The sequence below is a fragment of the Salmo trutta genome, chromosome 15 (genome assembly GCF_901001165.1).
Source record: "Salmo trutta chromosome 15, fSalTru1.1, whole genome shotgun sequence".
Lineage (NCBI taxonomy): Eukaryota > Metazoa > Chordata > Actinopteri > Salmoniformes > Salmonidae > Salmo > Salmo trutta.
The window spans coordinates 60,870,855-60,887,062 of NC_042971.1; the positions used below are offsets into that span (position 1 = coordinate 60,870,855).

Consider the following 16,208-nt stretch of genomic DNA (forward strand, 5'->3'; position numbering starts at 1 on the left):
GACAGGAAGACAATGGAAACATGTCTGCCCACTTCCTGTCAGTGGAGCTCGGGCCCTTATTCATAAAGCATCTCAGAATAGAAATGCTTATCTCGGATCGCTTTTGCCTTTATTGGTAGAGTTGGTAGAGTATGAGGCTTGCGACGTCAGGATAGTGGGTTCGATTCCCGTGAACAAACCATATCTAAAATGTTTGCACGCTTGACTAATTCGCTTTGGATAAAAGAGCCTGCTAAATGGCACATGTAGTACAGTACCAGTCAAAAGTTTGGACACATCTACTCAATTGTTTTTCTTTATTTTTTACTATTCTCTACATTGTAGAATAATAGTGAAGACATCAAAACTATGAAATAACACATATGGAATCATGTAGTAATCAAAAGTGTTAAACAAATAAAAATATATTTGAGATTCTTCAAAGTAGCCACCCTTTGCCTTGATGACAGCTTTGCACACTCTTGGCATTCTCTCAACCAGCTTCATGAGGTAGTCACCTGGAATGCATTTCAATTAACAGGTGTGCCTTGTTAAAAGTTAATTTGTGGAATTTCATTCCTTCATGCGTTTTAGCCAATCAGTTGTGTTGTGATGAGGTAGGGGTGGTACACAGAAGATAGCCCTATTTGGTAAAAGACCAAGTCCATATTATGGCAAGAACAGCTCAAATAAGTAATGGACTGTCGTTTCTCTTTGCTTTAAGACATAAAGGTCAGTCAATCAGTAAAATTTCAAGAACTTTGAAAGTTTCTTCAAGTGCAGTCGGAAAAACAAATCAAGCGCTAAGATGAAACTGGCTCTCATGAGGACCCCCACAGGAAAGGAAGACCCAGAGTTACCTCTGCTGCAGAGGATGAGTTCATTAGAGTTAACTGCACCTCAGAAATTGCAGCCCAAATAAATGCTTCACAGAGTTCAAGTAACAGACACATCTCAACATCAACTGTTCAGAGGAGACTGTGTGAATCAGGCCTTCGTGGTCGAATTGCTGTAAAGAAACCACTACTAAAGGTCACCAATAAGAAGAAGAGACTTGCTTGGGCCAAGAAAAATGAGCAATGGACATTAGACCAGTAGAAATCTTTATTTTGGTCTGAGTCCAAATTTGTCATTTTTGGTTCCAACCGCAATGTCTTTGTGAGACGCATAGTAGGTGATTGGATGATCTCCACATGTGTGGTACCCACCGTGAAGCATGGAGGAGGAGGTGTGGGGGTGCTTTGCTGGTGACACTGTCAGTGATTTATTTAGAATTCAAGGCACACTTAACCAGCGTGGCTACCACATCATTCTGCAGCAACACGCCATCCCATCTGGTTTGCGCTTAGTGGGACTATCATTTGTTTTTAAACAGGACAATGACCCAACACACCTCCAGGCTGTGTAAGGGCTATTTGACCAAGGAGAGTGATGGAGAGCTGCATCAGATGACCTGGCCTCCACAATCACCCGGCCTCAACCCAATTGAGATGGTTTGGGATGAGTTGGACCGCAGAGTGAAGGAAAAGCAGCCAACAAGTGCTCAGCATATGTGGGAACTTCTTCAAGACTGTTGTAAAAGCATTCCAGGAGAAGCTGGTTAAGATAATGCCAAGAGGGTGCAAAGCTGTCAAGGCAAAGGGTGGCTACTTTGAAGAATCTCAAATATAAAATATATTTTGATTTGTTTAAAACTTTTTTGGGGTTACTACATGATGCCATATGTATAGAAAAAATAAAAACCTTTTGAGGAGCTGTGTCCAAACTTGACTGGTACTGTATATACACTTACTCATTCAAGGGTTTTTATTGTTACTATAATAAAGAATGCTGTGGTAGACATGCAGGTTAAGTGTGCCTTGAATTCTAAATAAATCATAATAATATGGACCCTGGTCTCAGATCTGTGCCAAGCATGGCAACAACCAATAGGACTATACAGCACAAACAGATCTGGGACCAGGCTAGTCAGAGCCTTTAGCTGAAGTGAAATAAGCCCTTGGTTAAACAACAATGGCCTGCTTCAGAATAAAGTATCCGTACTGTGCTCCACTCCAGACACACCATGACAAAACACCAGTACTACTTGCAGCTGAGGAAGGATATCTTGGAGGAGAGGGTGTGCTGTGACATGGAGAATGCCATGCTCCTGGCGTCCCTGGCTCTTCAGGCAGAGTTTGGTGACTACCAGGCAGAGGTAGTAATCCCTCCTCTACAGTAGTAGTATAGTTATTATACAGTGTTTACCACATTGACATAATGGGGTGGTTTCCTAGACCATATTAAGCCCATCCTGGACTAAAAAGCGATTTCAGTTGAGACTCTCCATTGAACATGCCTTCTTAGTCCAGGAGTCGGCTTAATCTGGAACCAGGAAGCCAACAGACCCTATATGTGAGGGCTACAATTATACCATCTGTTTCTTCTAGCTCCATGGAAAGACGTACTTCAGAATGGAACATTACATGTCTGCCTCTGTGCTGGATAATATTGACCAGAGCTCCATCAAGGAAGAATTGCTCAAACTACACAGCACATACTATGGAGCCACAGAGGCAGAGACAGAGTTTGAGTTTCTCAAGGTAAGTGCCCAGATGGCTAGCCTAGCCTGGTCGCAGATGGCTAGCCTAGCCTGGTCGCAGATGGCTAGCCTAGCCTGGTCGCAGATGGCTAGCCTAGCCTGGGCGCAGATGGCTAGCCTAGCCTGGGCGCAGATGGCTAGCCTAGCCTGGGCGCAGATGGCTAGCCTAGCCTGGGCGCAGATGCCTAGCCTGGGCGCAGATGGCTAGCCTAGCCTGCTCCCAGATGGCTAGCCTAGCCTGCTCCCAGATGGCTAGCCTAGCCTGCTCCCAGATGGCTAGCCTAGCCTGGTCCCAGATGGCTAGCCTAGCCTGGTCCCAGATCTGTTTGTTCTGTCTTTCCAACTTGATAACAGATCTGGGACCAGGCTTCAAGATGGCGTGACTGAACTACTATGTCAAATGACGTAAAGATGCTGTAACGTCACAGGGGTGGAAACGTTATGGTGATTGTAATTATGATTGATCCCTGTTTTTAAAGACTCCTTTTATCCTGTTTTCTTTCCTGAAGGCGAGCCAGAGACTGACAGAGTACGGGGTTCACTTCCACCGTGTCCTCCCTGAGAAGCGGTCCCAGACAGGTATCATGCTAGGGGTCTTCTCCAAGGGTGTCCTCATCTTTGAGGTCCTGAATGGAAACAGAACCCCAGTACTAAGGTTCCCCTGGAGAGAAACTAAGAAGATTTCTTTCACAGTAAGTGTATTGCACTCTGAACTCCAAGCAGAGTTCAATTCCATCATTAAATAGTTTTATTTAAATGTTATTTAACCAGGTAAGTCAGTTAAGAACAAATTCTTATTTACAATGACAGCCTATGAACAGTGGGTTAAATGCCTTGTTCAGGGGCAGAATGACAGATTTTTACCTTGTCAGCTCTGGGATTCGATCCAGAAACCTTTCGGTTACTGGCCTAACGCTCTAACCACTAGGCTAACTGGCCCAACGCTCTAACCGCTAGGCTACCTGGCCCAACAGTCTAACCACTAGGCTATCTGGCCCAACGGTCTAACCACTAGGCTATCTGGCCCAACGGTCTAACCACTAGGCTACCTGGCCCAACGGTCTAACCACTAGGCTACCTGGCCCAACGCTCTAACCACTAGGCTACCTGGCCCAACGCTCTAACCACTAGGCTACCTGGCCCAACGCTCTAACCACTAGGCTACCTGGCCCAACGCTCTAACCGCTAGGCTACCTGCCGACCCTTTTAATAAACATTTTGGGTGGGGCCGATGAGGTGATTTTTCATACTTATGTTAAAGGCTTTGAACTACTAGATAGGTGCTCTATAAATCCAATATGTTAATTCATCTCAACATTTCAAAAGACTTGGTCTATAAATGATAAAAGTGAAGCCTCTAGTCTGGTGTACTGTTTCTCTCACTCACTGGAAATGTACCTTGTTTCTTCTGCATTGCTTTGTAATGTACCCTGTTTTTTTTCTGCATTGATTTGTAATGTACCCTGTTTTTTTATGCATTGATTTGTAATGTACCCTGTTTTTTTATGCATTGATTTGTAATGTACCCTGTTTCTTATGCATTGATTTGTAATGTACCCTGTTTCTTATGCATTGATTTGTAATGTACCCTGTTTCTTATGCATTGATTTGTAATGTACCCTGTTTCTTATGCATTGATTTGTAATGTACCCTGTTTCTTATGCACTGCTTTGTAAAATTTCTCCACTCATTGGAATGCAATTTTTTTCCTGTTTGGTGTATTTCTCTCTCTCACTTTTCTTATCCTTCCGTTTCTCTGCAGAAGAAGAAGATCTGTCTTCAGAACACGTCAGACGGGATCAAACACCAGTTCCAGACAGACAGCAACAAGACCTGTCAGTACCTGCTGTGCCTCTGCTCTGCTCAGCACAAGTTCCACCTCCAGACGAAGGCCCGACAGAACAACCAGGAGCTGCAGGACTTAGGTGAGACAGAGGGAGGTGGTGAACTTAACTACAGCATGTCTACATGAGCTTTGTCACATGTCCTCATCCTAAACAATAGAACAATTTAACTGATTCTGTTAACCTACTTATGGGGTGGAGACTTAGTAAACATTTACTTTATTTTACACTTCAGTTATATGAATTATTGTATACGATTTAGCATTTAAGACCCCCTGATAATGTCTTCTCGTAATATCCTAGCTGGTACTTCTCCCTGTTCCACAGAGAACTCTCCACTGAACCTCCTGCAGTACTCTCTGGGTCAGGGGGGGGTGGAGGGGATGGGGAGGGCCGTGAGCTCTGCCAGCCTGACCCCTAGCTCCTCAGCCCGCTCTGCACACTCAGACTCAGACCTGAAGAGGATTTCCTACTCAGAGGTAATTGATGTTTTACATCTTTAGAAATCCCCAGTCCAATCCCCAGTCCTCTATGTTCTTTGGGGTGTGCAGTTTTAATTACATCCATAAAAACAATAACAAATGTTTTTATCTCAGGTGGCCCTGAACAAGGCCCCTGGCGGCCGGCTCCATGCCCAGGAAGAGGTGCTCTTCCCTGGGTTCAACTCCGGCCTCGGCCCCCATCACCACCACCCTTCCAATGCCCGGCTAATGATGAGCAGATCACACCACAACCTGGGCCAGGTATGATGCCATTTAATCATGCTGTCTTATGGATGTCTATGGCACTTCTTATGGCTCCTGACTTTGTGTTTATTATTTTTGTTGTGTGTGTTTTTATCTACTGCTGTATGACATTTTCCTATCTGACATGAATAAAGTTCCATCCAAGCAGCTATTAAAATATTTGAATCTATTCATGGTTCTATCCAGGTGCCTGAATCTCCAGAGCACCGTACAGTCTCCTTCAACAGCCAGTCTCAGTCTGCTGTGAACCATGCCCAGCTCCTGGACTCCCACCATCGAGCCAGCTCAGATACAGACTCCATCTCTGTAGCTTACCAGCAGGATAGGTGAGTCACCTGTCCCTTAAGCGCTCACCTAAACCTCTTCAGTTAAAGGGAGAGACCATCCCATGATATTGATTTAGAAGATGGATTACTGTATAATTTACGATAACAATAAAACATTTTGGAAAATGGTGTGTTTGTGTCTAATAAAATCATCACATTTTATTCGTCACGTGGTTCGTAAACAACAGGTGTAGACTAACAGTGAAATGCTTAGTCAATAACAATACTTTTATTTATTGTATTTAACCTTTATTTAAATAGGCAAGTCAGTTAAGAACAAGTTCTTATTTACAATGACGGCCTACCGGGGAACAATGGGTTAACTTCCTTGTTCAGGGGCAGAACGACAGATTTTTACCTTGTCAGCTCGGGGATTTGATCCAGCAACATTTTGGTTACTGGCCCAACGCTCTAACCACTAGGCTACCTGCCAGGCCAATCGCAGCTCTTTTCATGTGTTCTGCTTCATTCTCCAGCCTACTCTTCATTGAAAGCAGAATCTAACTTTGTCAGGCAATGTTTTGGTGCTCCATAGAAACAACCCGAGCTTTTGAATAAAGACGGTTATTATTGCAGCAGACAGCACTGTGTCATCCTGACTGAGCCGGTTGCGATTTTTAACATGTAAATCTTGGTGGGGCAAACAAACAAATGGGAGGGGGGTGGGTGAATGCCAGCAAAGTCACAACATTAAACAATACATTAATTGCACTATAACGGTGACAAACGGTGCCCACAAACTGTTAGGGCCTACATAAAGCTGTTCCAACAGCAGAGTCCCAACAGCAGTCCCAACACCTTACCACTGCTACACCTGGCTATCAGCAGAGCCTTGTCTGGCAGCGAAACAGTTCATTCAGCCTCTTTTACTGCTTTAAAAAAACAAAAAAACAGCTGATATGGCTGACTTAAACAAATGTGGTTTCCACTGACAATTGAGATGTACAAACTATGGCATAAGAGGAGGACAAGCGGGTAAGAGGCCATCCGTAATTTAGATTAAGGCACTAATGCGCGAGCTAGGATGGACGTAGTCAATATAACGATTTGTTCAGCACTTTTGAAATGTACAGCGCCAGAATTCAGAACATGGGCAATAGTGTTCTCCCTGTACACCAAGTCAGAAGCGTAGGATAAATAAAGGGGGCATATAAGCAGACAATGAAAGCTCTTGCAATATTCAATGATTACATTTCTCTAAAACAGGCTTTAGGCTACATGTGCACCACCAAGTCAGAACAGTAGGCGAAATTAAGAGAGGAAAATAGACCAAATTATTAGGGTGAGGCTACTAACAGCTTACTACACAACATACACTTAGTATTACTTTCTTAGCTACAGTATACATATCTCCCTGGCATATTACATCATTTATGCAGCAGCATATAATACATTTTTGGAAGGCGGTCCTTCGCAGGCAAATTTGCTTGCAGATAGCCACTGATTCCTTCCAAACCACTTATTGTGTAATGCTCATGGCCGATGTGCACTTCTAATGTAACTCTATGGCAGCACCCAAGGGGCTTGAATTTTCTAGCTCTATCCTTAGATTTGGCAGTGACATAGTGTCCCCATGAGTGACATAACACTGAGCCAATCACAGCGCAACGAGAGAACATTACCAACCCCTACGCTCAGTATTTTCCGCTGGCTGCCCCACCAACACAGAAAGCACTGAGCTAGGCTGAAACGCCTGCATTTTGGAACTGCCTTACTCAAGAAAACAAAAAAGAGATCATGTTTGTATGGAGGCTTTATCAACATTTTTTTGTATTTTTTTTTTTACATTGTTTGAAAACTGATATGTGACACGTATTAATGCCAAAATAACATGCAAAATAGGCAGCAACAAAAAACGTGGGCCTCTGCCCCACCTGCCCTGAATGATGTGTCGTCACTGGACTGAGCTGACCTTAGAGCAGGGCAGGGGTTGCCTACCTTCAGCGCCACAGCAGACTCTTTACTATGTAATGTCTCTTCATTCCTTTGTCTGTGGATCAGTGAGTGTTCTAGTCTTTGTCTAGTCATGCCTTTAATTAGCCCTCTAGGGGAGGAGAGGCGAGGGAGGGCCTTTTTGGTTCAGTGCTGAGTTGACAGTACTTTCTGTCTTCCCTCATATCTTCCTCCCGCCGGATTTTGTTTTGGGGCTTTTTGGAATGGAAGGACGTTCTGCTCTGTTCTTAAAAAGGCGTTTGGTTCTGACCCATGAACTATAACAGGGCTTCATATTAACATCATGTTAATCAGTGAAGGGGTTTGTTGTATTCAGCCACAGTCTCTGTTGTTTTTGCTTCCAGACAGATTAACTACCATCTGAATATGGAGTTAGTTCTATCCTAAGACTTTCTCTTTTAATACAGCAGTATAGTTTGGGCTGTCCCAGACCAATTTGCCACCCCCCCCCCCCCCCACCCTGGATTGAATAGTAACAAAAAGATCATGTTCTGTAGAGGCTCTGTAGAAGGGTGTTAATGCTCTTTCTCCTTCCTTCCTTCCTTCCTCTCTCTTCTCTCTCTTCTCTCTCTCTCCTCAACAGAAGGTTTGGTTCCTCAGCATCGCACGGCAGCACCGCCTGGAGTCTTAAGAGCTTCCAGAAAGAGTCTGACTCCTCCTCCTCCGTGGAAGAGGCGGGACATGCTGATGTCGTAGGTCAGGTTCTTTTTCTGGTTGCTATGAGACATGCTGTGCTTGTCTTTATGTTTTTTTGTTGTTTGCTTTGACATTGGCCTTGGCAGTGCCAACACTGTCTGTCTGTGTGAACGTTGTCCAACGCCATGTATTATGTCTAGTAACCATGTGAGGATGTTTCTTGCATTCAGGTAGGCATACATACCATACCTGTTTGTTCCCTTTCCAGGTGTGAGCATGCGCCTGTCTCTCTGACTGGCGTCAGCGCCTGTCTCTCTCTGACTGGCGTCGGCGCCTGTCTCTCTCTGACTGGCGTCGGCGCCTGTCTCTCTCTGACTGGCGTCGGCGCCTGTCTCTCTCTGACTGGCGTCGGCGCCTGTCTCTCTCTGACTGGCGTCGGCGCCTGTCTCTCTCTGACTGGCGTCGGCGCCTGTCTCTCTCTGACTGGCGTCGGCGCCTGTCTCTCTCTGACTGGCGTCGGCGCCTGTCTCTCTCTGACTGGCGTCGGCGCCTGTCTCTCTCTGACTAGCGTCAGTAGTAGGTTCTCCTTGGGCTCTGTCTCATTCTCAACAAGCTACTGTTTTCATCCTAAATGGCATCCTATTCCATTTATAGTGCACTGCTTTATAGTGCATTACTACCCTATTCCCTTTATAGTACACTACTACCCTATTCCCTTTAAAGTGCACTACTTTAAAGTGCACTACTTTAAAGTGCACTACTTTAAAGTGCACTACTTTATAGTGCACTATAAAGGGAATAGGTTGCCATTTGGGACACTGATCAGTCTAGTGAGTGTGGGTTTTTAGCTACATTTAGCCTCAGTTATATAGGGGTAAGTAACTGCAACAACACTAAGTCTCATTGGTAGAGTTCCATAACTCTGGCTTCTGTTCCCCACGTGTGGCCAAAATGGCACCCAATTCCCTCAAAATGGCACCCTGTTCCCTCAAAATGGCACCCTATTCCCTATATAGTGCACTAAATTGGACCAGGGCTCCCCAGTTGAATAGCCTCCTGCTTGGCACCAGAATGTATCGTGACCTTTTACCCTAGCTTACCTTGTGTTAGCTCCCATTAGCCACTGGCCAACACACACACACACACACACACACACACACACAGCTTCTGTTGTGCTGGATGACAGTGATATATAGATGTGCTAAAGCTATCAGCCTGTTTAAACCTCTTCACTACGTCATACATACAGGCTGCTCCCAGTTAGAGAGCAGAGCAGTGAATTACATCAGTCTCTGTGATAGACCAGAGAGAATGCGTACAGACACACACCCACAACAGATAATGCTGTCCATTCACACTTAGTTCATGTATTTAATCACGTAGGTCATTTATCTTGCGGAGTGATGTGCTCACCATAGTGTATTAGGTTACCCAGTTTCCTGTAACATGCTTCTTATTATTTAACGTGTTATGGTCAGTGGGACAGGAAATCCTCAGTCAACTTAATTCAACCTTGATGTTTTGATTTGATTGTGGTACTGTTTAAATGTATATCACGCTCTAGCGACTCCTTGTGGCGGGCCGGGAGCCTGCAGGTTGACTTCGGTCATCATTTGAACGGTGTTTCCTCAGACACATTGGTGCGGCTGGCTTCCTGGTTAACCGAGCAGGTGTTAAGAAGCGCGGCTTGGTGGGTCGTGTTTCAGAGGACGCATGACTTGACTTTCGCCTCTCCCGAACCCGTTGGGGAGTTGCAGCGATGAGACAAGATCGTTATCATGAAAATTGTGGAGAAAAAGAACGTAATAATAATAATAATAATAATAATAATAATAATAATAATAATAACAATAATAATAATATATAGAATAATAAAAACATCAGATTTGTGATGATGACATGCACGAGATCTGTCATTCATTCACAGCTATGATCATTGATCTTCTGAAGAAGCTATCCCTCTTCCTTACTTTCTGTGCTCCTGAATGTACTGGCAAAGTTACCAGGTTGTTAGCTAGCTAGCAATGAAGTAACACGACTGAACAAATGGTTAACTATGTCAACGCGAGAGCAGTTTTAGAACATGCGGTCTCGGCGATCTGCTACAGGAAGCAGATGTTGTACCCATAATATGGGTCAGATCTTTTGACCTCCATTATTATCTGGGCAATTTTTTTTCATAGTCACACAGTGCTCCCAAAATAAAACTCCTGGTCACACAGCAAAATATTTAGTCGCATATGTGACCAAATTGGTTGCACTTTAGAGCCCTGAGTACCTGTTCATACCAACCTGCTGTCTCTGTCTACTACAGGGTTACTACAGATAGTAGAGGAACAGAACTCTGGTCATGTTGATCTGTTCATACCAACCTGCTGTCTCTGTTTACTACAGGGTTACTACAGATAGTAGAGGAACAGAACTCTGGTCTGTTCATACCAACCTGCTGTCTCTGTCTACTACAGGGTTACTACAGATAGTAGAGGAACAGAACTCTGGTCTGTTCATACTAACCTGCTGTCTCTGTCTACTACAGGGTTACATATAGTAGAGGAACAGAACTCTGGTCTGTTCATACCAACCTGCTGTCTCTGTCTACTACAGGGTTACTACAGATAGTAGAGGAACAGAACTCTGGTCTGTTCATACTAACCTGCTGTCTCTGTCTACTACAGGGTTACTACAGATAGTAGAGGAACAGAACTCTGGTCTGTTCATACTAACCTGCTGTCTCTGTCTACTACAGGGTTACAGATAGTAGGGGGGCAAAACTCTGGTCATGTTGATCTTGGCACATTCATCAGCTCCATAACTCCTGGGGGTCCTGCTGATGTCAATGGTAGCCTCAAGCCAGGTCAGTGAGATAACATAATGTATAATAATACTGTAGTGTGTAATGTTTGTAATAATGTAGTAATAATAATAATAATGCTAATATAATGTATAATAATGATGTAGTGTGTAGTAATAATAATATAGTGTGTAATAATAATTTAGAGTGTAATGTTTGTAGTAATGTAGTGTAATAATAATGTAGTATAATAATGTAGTGTAGTATAATAATGTAGTGTAGTATAATAATAATGTAATGTAATAATAATGTAGTGTAGTATAATAATGTAGTATAATAATAATAATGCAGTGTAGTATAATAATGTAATGTAATAATAATGTAGTGTATAATAATGTAGTATAATAATAATGTAGTGTAGTATAATAATAATGTAGTATAATAATGTAGTATAATAATAATGCAGTGTAGTATAATAATAATGTAATGTAATAATAATGTAGTGTAGTATAATAATGTAGTGTAGTATAATAATAATGCAATGTTATAATGCAGTGTAGTATAATAATGTAATGTAGTATAATGTAATGTAGTATAATAATAATGTAGTGTAGTATAATAATAATGTAGTATAATAATAATAATGTAGTATAATAATAATGTAATAATAATGTAGTGTAGTATAATAATAATGTAATGTTATAATAATGCAGTGTAGTATAATAATGTAGTATAATAATAATGTAGTATAATAATAATGTAGTATAATAATGTAATGTAGTATAATAATAATGTAGTGTAGTATAATAATAATGTAGTGTAGTATAATAATAATGTAGTGTAGTATAATAATAATGCAGTGTAGTATAATGCAATGTTATAATAATGCAGTGTAGTATAATAATAATGCAATGTTATAATAATGTAGTGTGTAATAATAATTTAGGGTGTAATGTTTGTAATAATGTAATGTAGTGTAATAATATAGTACAATAATGTAGTGTAGTATAATAATGTAGTATAATAATAATGTAATGTTATAATAATGTTGTGTATTATAATAATAAGTGAGTATAATAATACTAATAATAATGTAGTGTGTACTACTACTGCTAATAATAATGTAGTGTATTATAATAATTTATGTATTGAATAATAATAATAATGCATTGTATAATATAATATATTGTATAATAATATATTGTATAATAATATATTGTATAATAATGTATTGTATAATAATGTATTGTGTAATAATGTATTGTATAATAATGTATTGTATAATGTATTGTATAATAATATATTGTATAATATAATGTATTGTATAATATAGCATCATTTACAAAATGCACTTGATGTCTAACATGTATTGCACCATGTCTTTGAAACCAGCCAAGGGTCTCCTCCTACCTGTGTAATATACACCACATGACCTAAAGAAAGTGGACACCTTGTCCTACCTGTGTAATATACACCACATGACCTAAAGAAAGTGGACACCTGCTCATCCAACATCTCATTCCAAAAATCATGGGCATTAATATGGAGTTGTTCCCTATTTTGCTGCTATAACAGACTCGACTCTTCCTGGAAGGCTTTCCACTAGATGTTGGAACATTGCTGCTATAACAGCCTCCACTCTTCTGGGAAGGCTTTCTACTAGATGTTGGAACATTGCTGCTATAACAGCCTCCACTCTTCTGGGAAGGCTTTCCACTAGATGTTGGAACATTGCTGCTATAACAGCCTCCACTCTTCTGGGAAGGCTTTCCACTAGATGTTGGAACATTGCTGTGGGGATTTGCTTCCATTCAGACATGAGCATTAGTGAGGTTGGGCACTGATGTTGGGCGATTAGGCCTGGCTCGCAGTAGGCGTTCCAATTCATCCCAAAGTTGTACGATGAGGTTGCGGTCAGGGCTCTGTGCAGGCCAGCCAACTTATAGTTGACCGGGGCAGCTCCAGCAGAGCAGAAATCTGACGAACTTACTGTTTGAAAGGTGGCATCCTATGATGGTGCCACGTTGAAAGTCACTGAGCTCTTCAGTAAGGCCATTCTACTGACAATGTTTGTCAAATAATTTGGACACACCTACTCAAGGTTTTCTTTATTTTTACTATTTTTTACATTGTAGAATAATAGTGAAGACATAACTATGAAATAACACATGGAACCATGTAGTAACTAAAACAAAAAGTGTTGACCAACTCAAAATATATTTGAGATTCAGATGGACTTGGTCCAAATAGGGCTATCTTCTGTATACCACCCCTACCTTGTCACAACACAACGTATTGGCTCAAACGCATTAAGAAGGAAAGAAATTCCACAAAGGAACTTTGAAGAAGGCACACCTGTTAATTGAAAAGCATTCCAGGTGACTACCTCATGAAGCTGGTTGAGAGAGTGTCAAGAGTGTGCAAAGCTGTCATCAAGGCAAAGGGTGGCTATTTGAAGAATCTCAAATGTAAAATATATTTTGATTTGTTTAACACTTTTTCTTTGATTACTAGATTATTCCATATGTGTTATTTTATAGTTTTGATGTCTTCACTATTATTCTACAATGTTGAAAATGGCCAAATAAAGAAAAAACGTTAAATGAGTAGGTGTTCTAAAACTTTTCACTGATACTGTTGTGTGTGTGTGTGTGTGTGTGTGTGTGTGTATGTATGTGTGTATATATATATATATATATATTAGTTGAAGTCAGAAGTTTACATACTCTTAGGTTGGAGTCATTAAAACTTGTTTTTCAACCACTTCACAAATTTCTTGTTAACAAACTTTAGTTTTGGCAAGTCGGTTAGGACATCTACTTTGTGCATGACACAAGTAATTTTTCCAACAGTTGTTAACAGGCAGATTATTTCACTTACAATTCACTGTATCACAATTCAAGTGGGTCAGAAGTGTACATACACTAAGTTGACTGTGCCTTTAAACAGCTTGGAAAATTCCAGAAAATGATGTCATAGCTTTAGAAGCTTCTGATAGGCTAATTGACATCATTTGAGTCGATTGGAGGTGTACCTGTGGATGTATTTCAAGGCCTAACTTCTAACTCAGTGCCTCTTTGCTTGACATCATGGGAAAATCAAAAGAAATCAGCCAAGACCTCAGAAAAAAAATTGTAGACCTCCACAAGTCTGGTTCATCCTTGGGAGCAATTTCCAAACGCCTGAAGGTACCACGTTCATCTGTACAAACAATAGTATGCAAGTATAAACACCATGGGACCACGCAGCCGTCATACCACTCAGGAAGGAGACACGTTCTGTCTCCTAGAGATGAATGTACTTTGGTGCGAAAAGTGCAAATCCCAGAACAACAGCAAAGGACTTTGTGAAGATGCTGGAGGAAACGGGTACAAAAGTATCTATATCCACAGTAAAATGATATCGACAAAACCTGAAAGGCCGCTCGGCAAGGAAGAAGCCACTGCTCCAAAACCGCCATAAAAAAGCCAGACTACGGTTTGCAACTGCACATGGGGACAAAGATCGTACTTTTTGGAGAAATGTCCTCTGGTCTGATGAAACAAAAATATAATTGTTTGGCCATAATGACCATCGTTATGTTTGGAGGAAAAAGGGGGAGGCTTGCAAGCCGAAGAACACCATCCCAACCGTGAAGCATGGGGGTGGCAGCATCATGTTGTGGGGGTGTGTTGCTGCAGGAGGGACTGGTGCACTTCACAAAATAGATGGCATCATGAGGAAGTTAAACGATGTGGATATATTGAAGCAACATCTCAAGACATCAGTCAGGAAGTTAAAACTTGGTCGCAAATGGGTCTTCCAAATGAACAATGACCCCAAGCATGCTTCCAAAGTTGTGGCAAAATGGCTTAAGGACAACAAAGTCAAAGTATTGGAGTGGCCATCACAAAGCGTTGACCTCAATTCCATAGAAAATTTGTGGGCTGAACTGAAAAAGCGTGTGCGAGCAAGGAGACCTACAAACCTGACTCGGTTACACCATCTCTGTTAGGAGGAATGGTCCAAAATTCACCCAACTTATTGTGGGAAGCTTGTGGAAGCCCACCCAAAACGTTTAACAATTTAAAGGCAATGCTACCAAATACTAATTCAGTGTATGTTAACTTCTGACCCACTGGGAATGTGATGAAATAAGTAAAAGTTGAAATAAATCATTCTCTCTTCTATTATTCTGTCGTTTCACATTCTTAAAATAAAGTGGTGATCCTAACTGACCTAAAACAGGGAATTTTTACTAGGATTAAATGTCAGGAATTGTGAAAGACTGAGTTTAAATGTATTTGGTTAAGGTGTATGTAAACTTCCGATTTCAACTGTATGTGTATATATAGTGTAAGTGGTTCAGAAAAGTGTCTTTTGCATCCATCAGGAAGCCTTACTTTGTAACTTTCAGAGAGCCATATGTGAATTGTGTGGAATAGATGACCTAACCCAGATTGCTCCAGTATGTGCAGTGTGAGTGACAGTACCAGTGTGTGTTGTGTTCTGCAGGGGACCGTCTGATCTCTGCCACCGAGGTCCTGCAGAGCGCCCCCGATGTCACGCTGGTGCTGTCTCAGCCAAGAGAGAGGCTTTATGAAGGTAGTTATAAACGTTTATGGGCAGTTATTAGCAGCTATGTCATGCATTATAATGCATTATGTATCGCTCACAGCCCAGAGAAATGCTCTTTGGATGTATTTATGTAGTTATTATAGATGTTTATGAGTAGTTATAAGCACCTCTTGTTGTGCATTATATTCCATTATTAGTGCTGAGCGATTAGTGCTTTAAGGTGATTTAGTTTCAAACCGTTTTAGATTATTTATTTTTAACATTAAATGCGTTATGAAATAATGACTCTCACTCTCTGAGCCGTCTCTGTCTGAGCCGGGAAAAACAGGCGCAATGGATTATGGTCATTATAGTTACTGTAATTTCCGGACTATTAAGCGCACCTGAATATAAGCCGCATCCACTGAATTTAAAAAAAAATATTATTTTGAACAGAAATAAGCCGCACATGTCTATAAGCCGCAGGTGCCTACCGGTACATTGAAACAAATTAACTTTACACAGGCTTTAACGAAACACGGCTTGTAACAAAAATAAATAGGCTTTAACGAAACACGGCTTAAAAGAAAAAATTTGCAGTAAGCTTTACCGGTAGTTGTCTTTTTGCACTGAGTCAATTCCTCACGCTGCTGTTTCCAACGTCTTATCATCGACTCATTAAGACCAAGCTCCCGTGCAGCAGCTCTATTTCCTTTTCCAACAGCCAGATCAATTGCCTTCAACTTGAAAGCTGCATCATATGCATTTCTCCGTGTCTTTGCCATGATGAGGGTAACAAAATGACTACCGTAATCA

The 16,208-nt window shown here is 41.3% G+C and overlaps 1 protein-coding gene across 5 annotated transcripts in view; it reads left to right on the plus strand.

The window, feature by feature from the left end:
- The window catches only part of ptpn13 (protein tyrosine phosphatase non-receptor type 13), a 149,915-nt gene that overhangs the window by 102,797 nt on the left and 30,910 nt on the right, over positions 1-16,208 (plus strand). For 4 of the 5 annotated variants that reach the window (XM_029692418.1, XM_029692414.1, XM_029692417.1 and 1 more), the window contains 10 exons: positions 2,038-2,176; positions 2,409-2,561; positions 3,070-3,252; positions 4,323-4,485; positions 4,732-4,883; positions 5,001-5,147; positions 5,337-5,476; positions 8,013-8,125; positions 10,812-10,919; positions 15,351-15,440. In XM_029692418.1, the coding sequence (XP_029548278.1) occupies positions 2,038-2,176; positions 2,409-2,561; positions 3,070-3,252; positions 4,323-4,485; positions 4,732-4,883; positions 5,001-5,147; positions 5,337-5,476; positions 8,013-8,125; positions 10,812-10,919; positions 15,351-15,440 (1,388 nt within the window). The remainder of the gene's footprint in view (positions 1-2,037; positions 2,177-2,408; positions 2,562-3,069; positions 3,253-4,322; positions 4,486-4,731; positions 4,884-5,000; positions 5,148-5,336; positions 5,477-8,012; positions 8,126-10,811; positions 10,920-15,350; positions 15,441-16,208) is intronic. The other variant, XM_029692416.1, reaches the window with a different exon arrangement.